The sequence below is a fragment of the Monodon monoceros genome, unplaced genomic scaffold (genome assembly GCF_005190385.1).
Source record: "Monodon monoceros isolate NGI ecotype Baffin Bay Population unplaced genomic scaffold, NGI_Narwhal_1 Super_Scaffold_1, whole genome shotgun sequence".
NCBI lineage: Eukaryota > Metazoa > Chordata > Mammalia > Artiodactyla > Monodontidae > Monodon > Monodon monoceros.
In genome coordinates, this window is record NW_021703765.1 from 81,033,396 (window position 1) to 81,047,878 (window position 14,483).

At 49.8% G+C, this 14,483-nt stretch overlaps 1 protein-coding gene across 1 annotated transcript in view; it reads left to right on the forward strand.

Moving 5' to 3' along the window:
* Window positions 1-14,483, forward strand: part of DNAH10 (dynein axonemal heavy chain 10) — a 149,111-nt gene that overhangs the window by 110,697 nt on the left and 23,931 nt on the right. Inside the window, exons 53-58 of the mRNA XM_029223933.1 lie at window positions 2,322-2,525; window positions 3,359-3,439; window positions 5,562-5,759; window positions 6,309-6,470; window positions 8,659-8,833; window positions 14,265-14,446. Coding sequence (XP_029079766.1) covers window positions 2,322-2,525; window positions 3,359-3,439; window positions 5,562-5,759; window positions 6,309-6,470; window positions 8,659-8,833; window positions 14,265-14,446 — 1,002 coding nt within the window. The remainder of the gene's footprint in view (window positions 1-2,321; window positions 2,526-3,358; window positions 3,440-5,561; window positions 5,760-6,308; window positions 6,471-8,658; window positions 8,834-14,264; window positions 14,447-14,483) is intronic.

The following is a 14,483-nucleotide window of genomic DNA, read 5'->3' on the forward strand; positions in this document are numbered from 1 at the left end:
TGTCGCACAGGATACACTCAGTCCCCCAGCGAGGAGTTGTGACAACACGTGTGAAGTATCCTCAACCAGGCACGCCCAGTAGAGACTCGGCACTCGGGCTGTTCACTGGCGGCTGGTCGGGTCGGCGCCTTCTGCCTGGCACGTACCAAATTCCAGATTTCCAGGGGGGAAGCAGGTGGTCAGCATAAACCGCAGTTTGTACAAACAGCTTGGGCGTGGTAAGCCCCTCTGATGGGTGAATGGTGGTCAGAACCCTCGTGGAGTCTACGTTCCCAGGAGCCAGCCAAGGGCCAACACTGTAAGCAGGCTTTTGTAAGGGGAGCAGCCTCGGACCTGCTGTGTCAGCTCTTTTCTCAGGGAACCCATCTGATATTTAATAAAAATGTTTTGTACTAATTTGAAACGGTACAAATAGTGAACAAAAAAAAAAAAAGAAAAAACCCAACAGAAACCCCAAAGCCCAACGAGCCACAATCTGGCTGTTTCTCGTCCTCAGGGGGCTCGTCTCGCGTGCCCGTCTCCATGGGTTTAGTTATTCCATAACTCTCATCAGGTCTAAACCTTGGAGCGTGTCGACTCTTAGCCTCTCCCACACTTGCGAATGCTTTTCTGTCTCTAAAGCCTGTCCCTTCCCTTGTGTCCCCTTTACCATCTAAGCCAGACCCTCGTCGTGTCTGACCTTGACTTTTTGCAGACATGTCCATATCGCCCTTCCTCCTAAGATACCACTCTCTGCGCATTGCACTTGTGTTTTCTTTGCTCCGGGTCTCCGTGGACTGACTTCTCCTGTCTCTGCAGCCTGGCCGCCTTTCTCTGCTCATTCTCCAGGTGTACTCTTTGCATCCTGCCTCTGCATCTTGCCCATGCCTGGTACACTCTCTCTCTCCATCTCTTTATCAGCCTCCATGGCTGCAAGTGGCAGGAGCTCAACCCAAACAAGCTTACGTAAAATTAGGGAGAAATGAAGGAGGTGGTATTGATTCTTGGAACTGAAAAAGTCCAGGTTGGATTCAGGTGCTCAAATGATATCATCAGGAACTGGTCTCTCCCTCGCTCTTGGCTTTACTGTTTTTCTTTTATTTGCATTCTTGGGTTTTCCCAAAGTAGTTTTAAAAAATGGCACTAGAAGCTGCAGACTTGCATCCTCCTTTCTTAGTCCAGTGAATGAGGGTTTCTCTTTCCCAGGAGTTGTGGCCAAAGTGCCTGGTGGGGCTCTCATTGGCTGGCTTAGATCACATGCCCATCCCTGAGCCAATGACTTTGGCCAGGGTCATGCAGGGTTCTGATTGGTCAGGCCTGGGATAGTGTCACGACTACCCAAAACCACATCCAGACTTAGAATGGATGAGAAGTGATTCTCCAAAGGAAAAGAGAGACCTATGACAAGAAAGGGGGGGAATGCATGGGGGCTGGGGGCAAAAACAACAGAACTCCACTTTCAAGTCCAGCATCAAGGAAACTTTCCCCCCCAGTTTTAGCTCTAGTGTCTTGCAGGGTCACCCTCCTCCAAGAAGCCTCCTCGACCGTGCCAGTTTCCTGTCTCCTGAATGCCTGGGGCACCTACTGTCTACGCTATTGATGTGGTATTTAGCACACGTGTCCTTGGGTTGGCAGTGGACTTTTCATACATGGGTCACAAACTTGTAATCCGGGATGTAATTGTCAGCCCTGTTCTCTATCTGTAAACCCCACTGCAGGGCTCGGGGTGTATTTTCTATGAAGACTGAGTAGGGTCCGGTGGGTCCATTTAATAGTACCCCAAAGGATCGAGGGCAAATAGCTCTGAAGCTCTTATGCTTTGCTGCAGAATGAAGGCTTTGCCTCTCCTCCTTGGCACTGATGACATTAGGGGTGGGATCATTCTTTGTTGTGGAGGCTGTCCTGGGTATTATGGGATGTTTAGTAGCATCCCTGGCCTCCAGATGCCATTAGTACCGCCCCCCACGACACACACACACAGCAACACACACACACACACGCACACACGTTGGGACAACCAAAAATGCCTTCAGACATCGCCAAATGTCCCTTGGGAAGGGCAGAGTTGTCCCCAGTTGAGAACCCCTGCTCTGATGCTCACGATAACCCGCCCAGGTAAGCAGGAGGCATTTGTTATTTCCATTTCACAGATGAGGTGACTGAGGCTCAAAGGGATTTACACACACCGCAAGTGAGCCTTGGGTCTCAGAGTTGGGACCCAAGCCCTGCGCTCTGGACTCGGCATCCACTGCCCCTTCGTGACGCAGTGCTTCTTGCCATTTCAGTGCCGCGAGAGATAATAACCCTGGAACTTAAACAAAACCCTGGCCTTTGTTTTCTAGGAATCGTGCCCACGCTTTTCCCAGAAGAGGAGAAGGAGTCTATCCTCAGTCAGATTGGACAAGAGGCTTTGGAGCAAGGGATGGGCCCGGCCAAGGAGTCCACGTGGCAATACTTCGTGAACAAGAGTGCGGATAACCTGCACATCGTCCTGGGCATGTCGCCGGTGGGGGACACCCTGAGGACCCGCTGCAGAAATTTCCCAGGTGCCCTTGAGCAGAGCCTGCAAATCCATTTTCCCCCTTCAGCAGGGCACGTGCCTTAGGGAGGGAATGACATATGAGGTTCCACCAGCAAAGCGACCCATGCCATGGTCATTAGGTTGAAATGTGGGCCCTGCCATGTCGGATGAGCCCCGAGCGGCCCCTCACATCTGCCAACAGGCTCTCGTGTTGCCGCTGGATGGCTGTTATCCTTCTGACACGAGGAAATGCTCACGGTCTCAGGTGCAAGGCCCATAGCGAGTGCAGTGTAGCTCTCCACGCCCTTCCATTAGGGAAAATTCTGGCAGCCTCATGGAAGGTGCAGTACCTGCCCCTAGAGCAGAGGGAGGCCGTTTTGCTCCCCCCGGGGGACATTTGTCAATGCCTGGAGACATTTTTGGTTGTCACAGCTCTGGTGGGGGGCGGCCACGTATCCAACTGGTATCTAGTTGATAGAGGCCAGGGGGCTGCCAAACATCCCACAGTGCACAGACAGCCCCGCCAGACAGGATTATCCGGCCAAGTGTCAATAGTGCCGAGGCTGAGAAACCCTGCTTTTGATCATTATTTTTGTTTATTTACTTATTTTTTAAAATTTTTGGCCGGGCTGCGCGGCATGCGGGATCTTAGTTCTCCGACCAGGGGTCGAGCCTGTGCCCCCTGCATTGGAAGCGCAGAGTTCTAACCACTGGACCGCCAGGGAAGTCCCTTGATCATTATTTTTGGACCCGCCCGGCTCATTCACCAATGTGTTGGGTACCAAAGCCGGTATCCATGTTCTCGAGCATTGCGGAGTTGCAGAGCGATCATCTCTTTTGTTTCTCTCTCTTTTCAAGGTCTAGTAAATAACACTGGTATCGACTGGTTCACACCCTGGCCTTCCCAAGCTCTGCACGCAGTGGCTAAGTCATTTTTAGGTAAGTGACAGCTAATGTGGGGACCATGTTAACAGTATAACAAAGCAATTTGTTATCCTCTTTCTGACTCTGAATTTTGGTCCAGTAGATTCTGTCACCATTAACCCCCATGGCCGTGAATGGTGTTTTAGTTTGTTAGCGTGTTTTGATTTATATTGTGTTTCAGTCCAAAGAGATTTCGGGGGATTTACAAGGACAACGTGGGATAAAAATTGATGAGGTATCGTCCAAAGTAGGGGTCAGCAAACCCTGGCCTGAAGGCCAAATTCAGCCCACCGCTTGTCTTGGTAAATGCAGTTTTATTGGAACACACGTAATAAACACACTGTCTATGGCTGCTTTTATGCTACAACCACAAAGCTGAGTAATTGCCACAGAGACTCTACGGCCCACACAGCCTAAATATTTACTGTTTGGCTCTTTACAGAAAAAGTGTGCTGACCCCTGACCCCAAGGATGCCTGAAGGACCTTTCGGTAAACTGATTATCCATCAGTGTTGATTTTGCTCTACAGTTTCCAAGCCCTGAGGCCTTGATTATTAATTTTAATCTTCAAAATAAGAAAGCAAGTCAGTTTATCCTCAGGGAAAAACTTTTTATCTGGACCTAACTTGAGCAGATTTATGACACTGGGTGACCTTGTAAATAGCATCAGCCTTATAAATATGTATTCAATAAATAAATAACTAGTCCCACTCGGTAGGCAGATCGCAGTCTTTTGGCGAAGGGGGCTAAGAGAATGACTCTTTCCTGATGATATAGCTCAGGGATCAGCAAACTTTTTCTGTAAATGACTGGATGATAAACATTTTCAGCTTTGCAGGTCATATGGTCTTTGTCGCAACTACTCAATTCCACCATCGCATCAGGAAAGCAGCCCTAGACAATATGTAAATGAATGGGCGTGGTTGTGTGCCAATAAAACTTTATTTACAAAAACAGGTGGTAGGCTGGATTTGTCCTGCAGGCTGTAGGTTTACCCATAAGTATGGATATTTGTGAGGCAAAGCTTTCCATGCATGCTGTTAAATTGGCCCATGGCTGTGGTTTGCTAATCCCTGGTATAATTCAAGATCAAATATGCAGAATCTGGATGAATGCATGCTTTTGGTCATACTTCCTTCCTTCATTTTCTGCTTTGAGGTGAAAGTACTTTGCAATCTGTGAGATAATCCAAGTGATGTGGTTTTGGCACCGGGAGTGATTAATAATTCTTTCAGCAGACTTACAGGAAGACCTACCTTGTGCCCAGTATGTGCTGGGTACAGGGGATACAGCAGGGACACTGAGCAAATTTCTCTCCTGGAATCTCAAGTCCCTCCTACTACACTGCCTTAGCCTTCCTACCAGTAGGGACAGAGAATTGGCTTTCTGTGTTCTTAGAGAAATTGCCAGCCTTTTGAGTGTGGATCAGTATTGTGGTCCAGAAAAGCCACTGACAAGTGATAACTGCTGTTTTCTATTAAAACATTTTTATATCGTATTTTATTGTGGTAACATGTATATAATATAAAATTTACCATTTTAACCGTTTTAAACCATTTTAAGTGTGCTCTGTTACACTAATTACATTCACCATGTTGTGCAACTGCTACCACCATCCATCTCCATCTTTAAAACTGGAACTCTGTCCCCACTGAACACTCACTGCTTGTCCTCCCAGACCTGCCCCCAACCCCTGGTAACCTCTAATATACTTTCTGTCTCTACGAATTTGCCAACTCTAGATATTTCACATAAGTCAAATCATGAAACATTTGTCCTTTTGTGTCTAGCTTCTTTTACTTAGCGTGTTTTCCAGGTTTATTCATGTTGTGGCGTGTGTCAGAATTTCCTTCTTGTTCGAGGCTGAATACTATTCCATTTATGGACAGGCCATATTTTGTTTATCCATCCCTCTGTTGATGGACACTTGGACATGGTTCCCACTTTTGGCTACTGTGAATAGTGCTGCTATGAACATTGGCGTCCAAGAATCTCCTTGTGTCCATTTTTCAGTTCTTTTGGGTACAAACTTAGGAGTGGAATTGTTGGGTCACATGGGAATTCCATGTTTAACTTTTTGAGGAACTGCTCCTTTCCTTTCTTTATGAGCCACCCTTTTCCATTCCTTCCTCCTCAGGGACTAATCCGCTGATCCCAGTAGAAAATATGGAAGATCTGGTAGAACACGTTGTTTTGGTCCACGAATCCGTGGATGAATTCAGTAAACAGTTTCTACAGAAACTGAGACGCAGCAACTACGTAACTCCCAAGAACTACCTGGATTTTATTAACACGTATTCAAAATTACTGGATGAGAAAACTCAGTATAATATAGGTAAGACTTGGGAATGGGAGGGTTAACAGGAATTGTTATTACTTACGAATAAAGATCCAACAGCTGATCTTTTCCTTAAGCGGACATTTCTTAGCAAGATCGGGCACACTCAGGATTGAGGCAAAGCAAAGCACATTTTGGATTTTGCATTTCAGAGTGATTCGTCTGTGTGGGCAGGACCCTGGCATGCTTTTATTTTTGTTTTTCTGTGCTGGGCCATGCACTTTCTTAGCTCTAAATGTTCATTGCATTAGAGATACTATTTGATGAGAGCAACGTGCCCTGCTGGAAAATGTTTTTTAAAAATGCTGTGGCTCTGGTTGTTGGCCAAACAAATGGTTATTTTCAGAAATACATTCATTTTGGAAGATGCCATCCCCAAACAGCAATGGAGGTACTGATAGATGCTTGACGTCTCATGAAAATGATTTTTTTTTTTTTTTTTTTTTCCGGTGAGCCCAACTTGGACGAACCGCACTGGAACGCTTGTCTGGGTGTGTTGGGAACAGCGCCCCCTGGAGGGTGAATACCTGTGTTCCCTTTCCTCAGCTCAGTGCAAGCGTCTGGAGGGGGGGCTGGACAAGCTGAAGGAGGCCACCACCCAGCTGGACGAGCTGAACCAGAAGCTGGCCGAGCAGAAGATTGTGCTGGCGGAGAAGTCAGCTGCCTGCGAGGCCCTGCTGGGGGAGATCACCACCAATACAGCCATAGGTGAGTGCGGGTCCAACTCTGGGGGTCGGGACACCCCACGCCCCACCCCGCCCCAAAAAAACCCCAAACAGGACAGGGCTCCACTGGGGGACATCCCTGGGAAGCCACTTGTAGGAACTGGCATCTTTTGACCCTCGCATTGCTATTGTTTCTGAGTTAGCGTCAAGCCCCCTATAATAGGCACTAAGACGTTACCATATGCAGGACCCACAGCTGGTAGCTTGAGGATTTGCCAGGATGTGGAAAAGTCATCTCTTTACCCTCAATGAGCTAGTGAACTGGGTCGGTTTAAATGACCTCGGCCTGAGCATCATTCACTTGGGACTTTCTTGGTTCTAATGTGAGCCTGTTTCCGGGTTCTTTCTTGGGCCCCTCACCTGATCTTCCTGGCCTGGCGGCTGCTCTTGGTCTGGTTCCCTTCTGCTCTAAGAAATTGGCTTTCTTTTTTATTTATTTACTTATTTATTTGTCTGTGCCGGGTCTTAGTTGTGGCACACGGGATCTTTGTTGCGGCATGCGGGATCTTTTTTTTTTTTTTAGTTGCGGCACTCATGCGGGATCTAGTTCCCTGACCAGGGCTCGAACCCAGGCCCCCTGCATTGGGAGTGCAGAGTCTTAACCACTGGACCGCCAGGGAATTCCTGGAACTGGCTTACTTTACACGACTCTCACACAGGACAGCTCCTAAGCTGCAGCTCTGCCACGACTCCTAACCCTCCTTCTCCCTGGGTCTTGGGACTCCCGTTTCTGTCGTCTCTCAGAATCCTGTGTTCTGATGCGTGTCCTCCTCGGCTCATCCTCGGATTTCTGCAGAAGCCATTCAACCTCCCTGCCTCTGGGTATTCTCTTCCTAGCCCACGTTTGTGTCGCTTCTGCGTATGACCTCGGTTCAGTTCAATTCCAGCCGTATCATGTCAGGCCCTATCCACAGGACCCACTTTTCATTACTCTGGTCACAGCACCCCAACTTGGCTTTGGCACCCTGTCTGCTCTTGACCCGCAGTCTGGGCTGCCGGGTTGGGCTTGTTCCAGCCCTGGCTGGATCAATTAGACGTTCTCCTGCAGTTCACATTTTGAATCAGCCAACCTGAAGCTTGCTTGTGGACTTGTGAGGATGAGTCCCGAGAGAACGCCCCATCAGGGAGAGACTGCTGAATTCAGCGTACGTTTATTGAATACCTACTGTGTTCTTTTCCTGGGGCTGCCATAACAAAGCACCGCAAACTGGGTGGCTTAAAACAACAGGCGTTTATTTATTCTCTCATGGTTCTGGAGGACAGAAGTCTGAAATGAAGGTCTTGGCAGGGCCCTGCTCCTTCCAAAGGCTCTAGGGGAGGACCCTTCCTGGCCTCTCCCAGCTTCTGGTGGTGGCCCGCAATCCTGGGCGCTCCTTGGCTTGTAGACGCATCCCTCCCATCTCTGCCCCTCCGTTGTCACGTGACCTTTCCCCCTCTGTGTCTTCACATGGCCTTCTTATAAGGACACAGTCATTGGATTTAGGACCTACCCTAACCCAGTATGACCTCGTGTTAACTAATTACATCTACAAAGACTCTCTTTCCAAATAAGGTGACTTTCTGAGGTTCTGGGTGGCCATGAATTTTGAGGGGGACGCTATTCGAGCCTGTACACCTGCTGTGAGCCAAGCTTTGTTCTAAACGCTGGGGTCACAGCCGGCGGGCGCTGCTTACGTTTCTAGTGAGTGGGGCCGATCAGCAAGCCAGTGATCAGGTGAGATTTCAGACTGTGGTTAGTGTCATGAAGCAAGTGAACAGAGTGACGAGACCGAGAGTGACCTCAGGGGAGGGTGGCTTTTGAGCTGGGCTGAATGAGTGTAGGAAAAGCTGAGGAAGAACCAGAGAGACGTCTGTGAGCCAGAAAAACAGGGCGGGCACTTTGATGTCCTCAGCTAACACTGGCCAGGCAGAGCTGGAGGCTGTCTTGTGGGATGGAGTGGGGCGGGGGGAGGGGGACACAGTCAAGGAGGGTCCCCTGTGTTGGGGACCCCAGGCGCCGTGAGGACATCTGTCCCAGTGGGAACGCCCAAGGCCGCCATATTGGCCGAAGCTCATTCAACCCCCCTCCGCCCCGCGCCCACCTTTGAGGGCTGCGCTGCTTTGGCTCGGGAGCGGTGGTCCGTCCTCCCCATGCCCCAGGGGCTTCACTGACCTCCCCCTCCCCCCCGTAGCGGAGGAAAAGAAGAAGCTGGCGGAGGAAAAAGCCACGGAGATAGAGGAGCAAAACAAGATCATCGCGGCGGAGAAGGCTGAGGCCGAGGCGGCCCTGGCCAAGGTCATGCCCATCCTGGAGGCCGCCAAGCTGGAGCTGCAGAAACTGGACAAGTCAGACGTGACCGAGATCAGGTAACGGCTGGCCATCTCCCAGCGTGCTCGGCCACCAGGGTCACTCTTGACAGTAATTATGAGATAATCATGGCTGTTCGGCATTTCTGTGCCGGCCGCTGTGCCCGGCACTTTCCGTGGTGGGGATTGTCATCGTCTTCATTCGCAGATGAGGGACGTGGAGCCCAGGGAGGCGAGCTGACTTGCCTCAGGCCTCCCAGCCAGTTGGTGCCATGGCCCACTGGCCTTGAACCCAGGCTGACTCACAGAAGGAGACTGGGTTCCGGAAGGGGCTGGTGGGAGAGCTGGAGCCTTGTAAGTCAGTCCTTTTTACGGGAAGGACAGAGGAGTGTCTGCCCTAAAAGAGGCAGGGCCCTGGATGCAGGCAAGGTGTGCCACAGGCTGAGAGCGCCCTCATCCATTTCTAGCCAAATGCTGGCCTTTTACAGGTGGGGAGAGTAGTGTTTTTTGTTTGTTTGTTTGTTTTTGTTTTTTTGCCACACCGAGCGGCTCGTGGGATCTTAGTTCCCTGACCAGGGGTTAAACCTGGGCCCTGGCAGTGAAAGCGCTGAGCCCTAACCACTGGACCGCCAGGGAAGTCCTGGGAGAGTGGGTCTTTACTGTGGCCCCAGACATTCTGCAAATCAGTCTGTAAAATGACTCCAACCCCCACAGCCAGAGGGCCCATTTGCTGTCCAGAAGAGGGGTCTGGTGTGGAGCTTTCTCCCCTCCCCTCGCGGGGCGTGGTGCCCCCAGGGCACCGTTCGTGGATCTCGCTGGAAAGTTTAGCACCGTGAGGGAAGCCAGGAAGAAACGGTGTCCCGTCTGCCCCCTCCACCACCCCCCGCCCGTCATCGTGCTGCCAGGCCCCCCACGCGTGTCCCTGCATCAGGAACCTCGGCGCTCTCCTCACTCCCCGTCGCGGCCTCGTTTTCAGAAGGGGTTCCATCCTTCTGGTCCCGCAGTCAGGTCTCCTGTGAGAGAGACTCCTGTCTGCAGGCTGGAAGCTGCCCTGCGTTCTGCGTTCCTGGCGGGGTGGGGCTGCTTCTCGGAGCTCATCGCCTTTGCTAAGGGTTGTGCTCTGGCTGTTGGCTCATTTGTGGAACATGTGGATTGAACAGAACGTTCAGCCAGTTCCAGGGCAGGGGCCCTAGTAACTCCTGGGGGGTCATCCGGAGCTGCTGCTGCTCTTAGCAAGAGGTCATGATTTCAGAGCTTCGCAGTGTGATCGCAGTGAAGGTATAAGGATGGGCGTTTTAAAACTGCAGTAGCATGCGCTGGGAGTTTAGACTGAGTTGTGGGAGAGACCCTCAACATGCACATTTCCAAGGGAAACATCCAACCACTGGTTATACAGATTTGGGGCACTACCCCCAGGTCAGCAGCATAAAAACATTCTGAGAGCAGAGAGTTGGGAAGGATTTTTGAGTATTTGTTTGGAAGGAGTATTTATCTAATCCAAGAGTGGATTTCCATGGGACCACATGGAGAGTTTGATATGTGTCCCCTGCAGTTAGATGGGGTGCCTGCATCACCCCCGAGAAAACGAAAGTGGCCTATGGCCCAAAAGGAGTAATTTTTAAAATTGTAATTATTGGAACAGGTAATATGTTGATGCATGGCTTTGCTTCTTACTGGCTGTGTGACCTTCGACAAGTCACCTAACCTCTCTGTGCTGCAGTTTCCTTGTTTGTAAAATGTGGATGATAATAATTGTCCCCATGGCATCGGGGTTGTTACGAGGATCCAGTGAGCTATTACGTAAAGAGCTCTCAGAACTGGGTTGAGCAGAGTCAGTGCCATGTAAACATTAGCTAGGGTCATGGTTCCAACATCAAAATGATGTGCTATGAAAAGCCCCCTCTCACCTGTCTGCCATCAGCTTAGTTCCCCTCACCACCCACCCGACAGGTAACTGTTGCCATTCATTTCTTACATATCCATTCAGACAGCTTTTGTACATGTTCAAGGCAACCAGATATACAAGTGTCTCTTCAGTTCCCGACGTTGGACTCTAAGGGTTGTAGACCAAGCGATACTTCTGTAGCCGTTTTCTTTCCTTTTAAAATATAATTGGTAACATACTATACATATTTTTCTGCATCTTGGTGTTTTTACTTGAGACCTTGGAGATCTTTTGCATGTTGTTATATGAGAACTTCCTCAATATTTAAAAATAGCTCATCATAATCCATTGGATGGCTGTGCCATCATTTATTTAATCCACCTCAATTTATGAATTTTTAGCTTATTTCCAGTCTTTTGCCTTTACAAACAGTGTGGCAAAGAATAACCCTGCCTTACTTCACTCTGCACAAGTCCACTGGAAGGACACATTTTCAGAAGTGGAATTGCTGGCTTCCAAGGTGTGTGTGTTTATAACGTCAGTAGCTGTTGCCTAATGCCCACCCGTAGGTATGGAACGGATTTACACTCCCACTGGCAATACGTGCGAGCACCTGCTTTTCCATGGCCTTACCAACAGAGGGCGCTACTAAACACTTGGCTTTTTGCTTGTTTTATAGATGAAAAATGGTATTTGTGTAGTTGTAATGTGCATTCCCCTTCTGATGAGTGAGGTTGGCCTTTTCTTCATATGTGAAGAATGTGTGTCAGAGTCCTGTGTATTTCATTTTCTGTGAACTGTTTATGTGCTTTGCCCATTTATCGTTTGGATTGTTGTTACTGTTGCTTTTTTTTTTTCTTATCCATTTCTGTGGGCTTTTTATATAATGGGAGACTAGCTTTTATTCATGATGTGAGTTGCAAATAGTTTTCCCAGTTTGTCATCAGCCATTTGACTTTATTTAGGAGGTTTTTGTGCATGCCTGTGTTTGCCGTGTATAAATTTTTAGTTTTGCATGGCAGATTTTAGTAATATTTTATTTTGTGGCTTTCGCTATTACCTCATACTTAAAAGGCCTTGCAACTGGAAGATTGTAAAATAATTTCCCCATGGTTTCATCCTGTACTTTTATAGTTTAATACTTTTATAGTGTTTACATTTAAATCTTTGATCTCTTTGGGATTTTTCTTTGGGTTTAATGAGTTTGGATCCAGATGAGTACAATCTGGCTTTGTTTAGGCCACTGGGATGTTAAGAGTGATGAGCCAGCATTTAGGTCTTGACAATTTTATAATCCTTTAATTCTTTAAATGGCACTTCCTTTCTGTAATGCTCAATCCCCTTTGCAGAGATCATTAAGTGTTAAGGCAGAAAGATTAGGAGTAATGAAGATTAGCGTGGATGTTTCTCTGGAGTACAAAAGGCTCCCTTTGTTACTGGCCTGCAGTTTTACTTTGCTTCCTTTCCTTCATTCAGTATCATTGGGTGCCTACCGCCCGCCCACCCCGTGCTGGCACTGGGGCTGAGAGGCAATGGGCCAGGCAGGGGGTCTTCACCGCATGGAGCCAGCCCACGGTCTGGGGGAGGCACGGGTGTGCACGTGGGGATCTCACGTGTACCGCAAAATTACCCAGGAGGAGGTCAGGAAGGGAGGGTCTTTGTTGCTATGACTGTGGATAATGGGGGAACCTGAACTAGTCTGGGGGGTGGGTAGTCAGGGAAGATGACCCCCAGGAAGTGACATTTAAACTGAGACGTGGGATGGAGGCTGGAGCGGAGCTGGAAGGAGCTTGACTCGGGGGGAAAAAGCGGAGACGGTCAGAGGGTCTGGGGTAGAGTGAGGGGGTGGGGAGTGGGGCTTTTGATGGGTATTCTCCTCCAGGGAAGGCAACATGGCGTCACCTCTGTCTGTCTCTCTCTCCCTGAGTCTCTTTTCTTTTCTTTTTTAAAATTATTTATTTATTTATTTTGGCTGCGCTGGGTCTTAGCTGTGGCATGTGGACTCTTAGCTGTGGCATGCGGACTCTTAGTTGTGACGTGCAGGATCTAGTTCCCAGACCAAGGATCGGACCCGGGCCCCCTGCAGTGGGAGCATGGAGTCTTACCCACTGGATCACCAGGGAAGTCCCTCCCTGAGTTTCTTTTGTGATAGAAGAAAGGAATCTAGTGAAACAGAAACGCTTTCATTTCTCAGACTTGTAACCTTACTTTTTCGAGCCCCTCGGTTATCTGGCACCACAACACTGTGTTCTGGATAAACGAGGTTCCTGGGCATGGTTTGTAAACTGGTAACAGAGAACTCCACTCAAAGGCTTTGGGAGCTGAAAGGTTCCGGGTCCGCGTCCCCATTTGATAGATGGGAAAGCTGAGAACCCCGGACCGTTCCTAACTTTCCGGAGGGCTCAGGACGCCACCCTGAGGCTTTTCCTGACTTGTGTCTGAAAACATCTCACTGATGGTCGTCATCATCCCTCCTCCTCGGATTATTCAGAGAGCGTGGCCGGGGCCTGACCTTCAGCAGCCCCGAAGGGGACCTTTTAAAAACAGTTGGCAGCATGCCTGCTTTCGTAAGCGCCTAAGGCCGCATCACTGAACCTTTCCCTGGTGACTCAGGACCATTACTCTAATCTTCGGGCTTTGCGCTGGAGTCACCGCCCTGGCTTGTCCCTAAGCTGTGGGGCTCCTCAGGCAGTGAGCGGGGGTCCCGGGCCCAGGAGCGGTCTGGGGGTTGCCGGGTTCAGAGCCTCCACACTGCTGTGCGGGTCAGGTCGTTCTCGCTCCGTGTCTCCCTCCCCTCCCTCTGGGGCACTCTGGCCTCTCCCCAGGCGGCTCCCTGCCCTCCGGGGGCTCTTCCTTTCCTTTGCTTTTCCTTCATCGTCTTCTCCATGGCTTTTATAGACTTTGCCCGCCGCCGCTGGTAGCCAGCCGAGCGGGCCCACTGGGTACAGTCAGTGTGCGACTCGTTCCTTCTTGGGTCTTTACGCCGATGCAGCCTTTCCGCCTCCTGATCCTTTTGGGTTTCCAGTTCTCCGGAGGGTCGAGAGTGCTGGACATCCGAGTGTTGGAGCAGCAGAGTGATGGTCTAGCTTCATCAAAGACAGAGACAACAACTTCCAGAGCCTGAAGGACGCCAGGGTGCGGGATGGGCCATGTGGACACAGGCAGGCCATCCAAACAGTTGAGCTCTGTTTCTTTATCTGCTAAGTGGAAAATAGGGTGATGATGACAATGACAATAATGACAGCAGCTACCACCTAGAGTCTGAGGAATCACCCCAGGGTGTCCTTAAAAACACAGATTCTCAGGCTCCACCCTGAGCTGCGGATTCAGGGGTGGCCTGGGTTTGCGTTGAATGACACCCTGCTGTGTTCCTGGTGCCCAGTCCGATTCCAGGAGCCTGATGTGGCACGTGATGGATGAGACCCAGTCCCTGCCCTTGGGGAAGCCCACCCCCAGGGGCACGAGTCGGTGTTGAGATGTGGCTTCCGTTGTTTCCACGCGGTATCGCATCCAAGAAACGGCTCACCAATTTTTCGGAACTCTCATTCAGGCCAGATCCTGGCCACATCCTGCGTCTGACCCGTGTGTGCATCCGTTTCTCCCCAGGTCGTTTGCTAAGCCCCCGAAGCAGGTGCAGACGGTCTGTGAATGTATCCTCATCATGAAGGGGTACAAAGAACTCAACTGGAAAACCGCCAAAGGCATGATGTCCGACCCCAACTTCCTGAGGTCTCTGATGGAGATTGACTTTGATTCAGTTACCCAGAGCCAAGTTAAAAATATCAGAGGTGAGTGTAGACAGATGTAGGAACAGCCAGGCTGGTT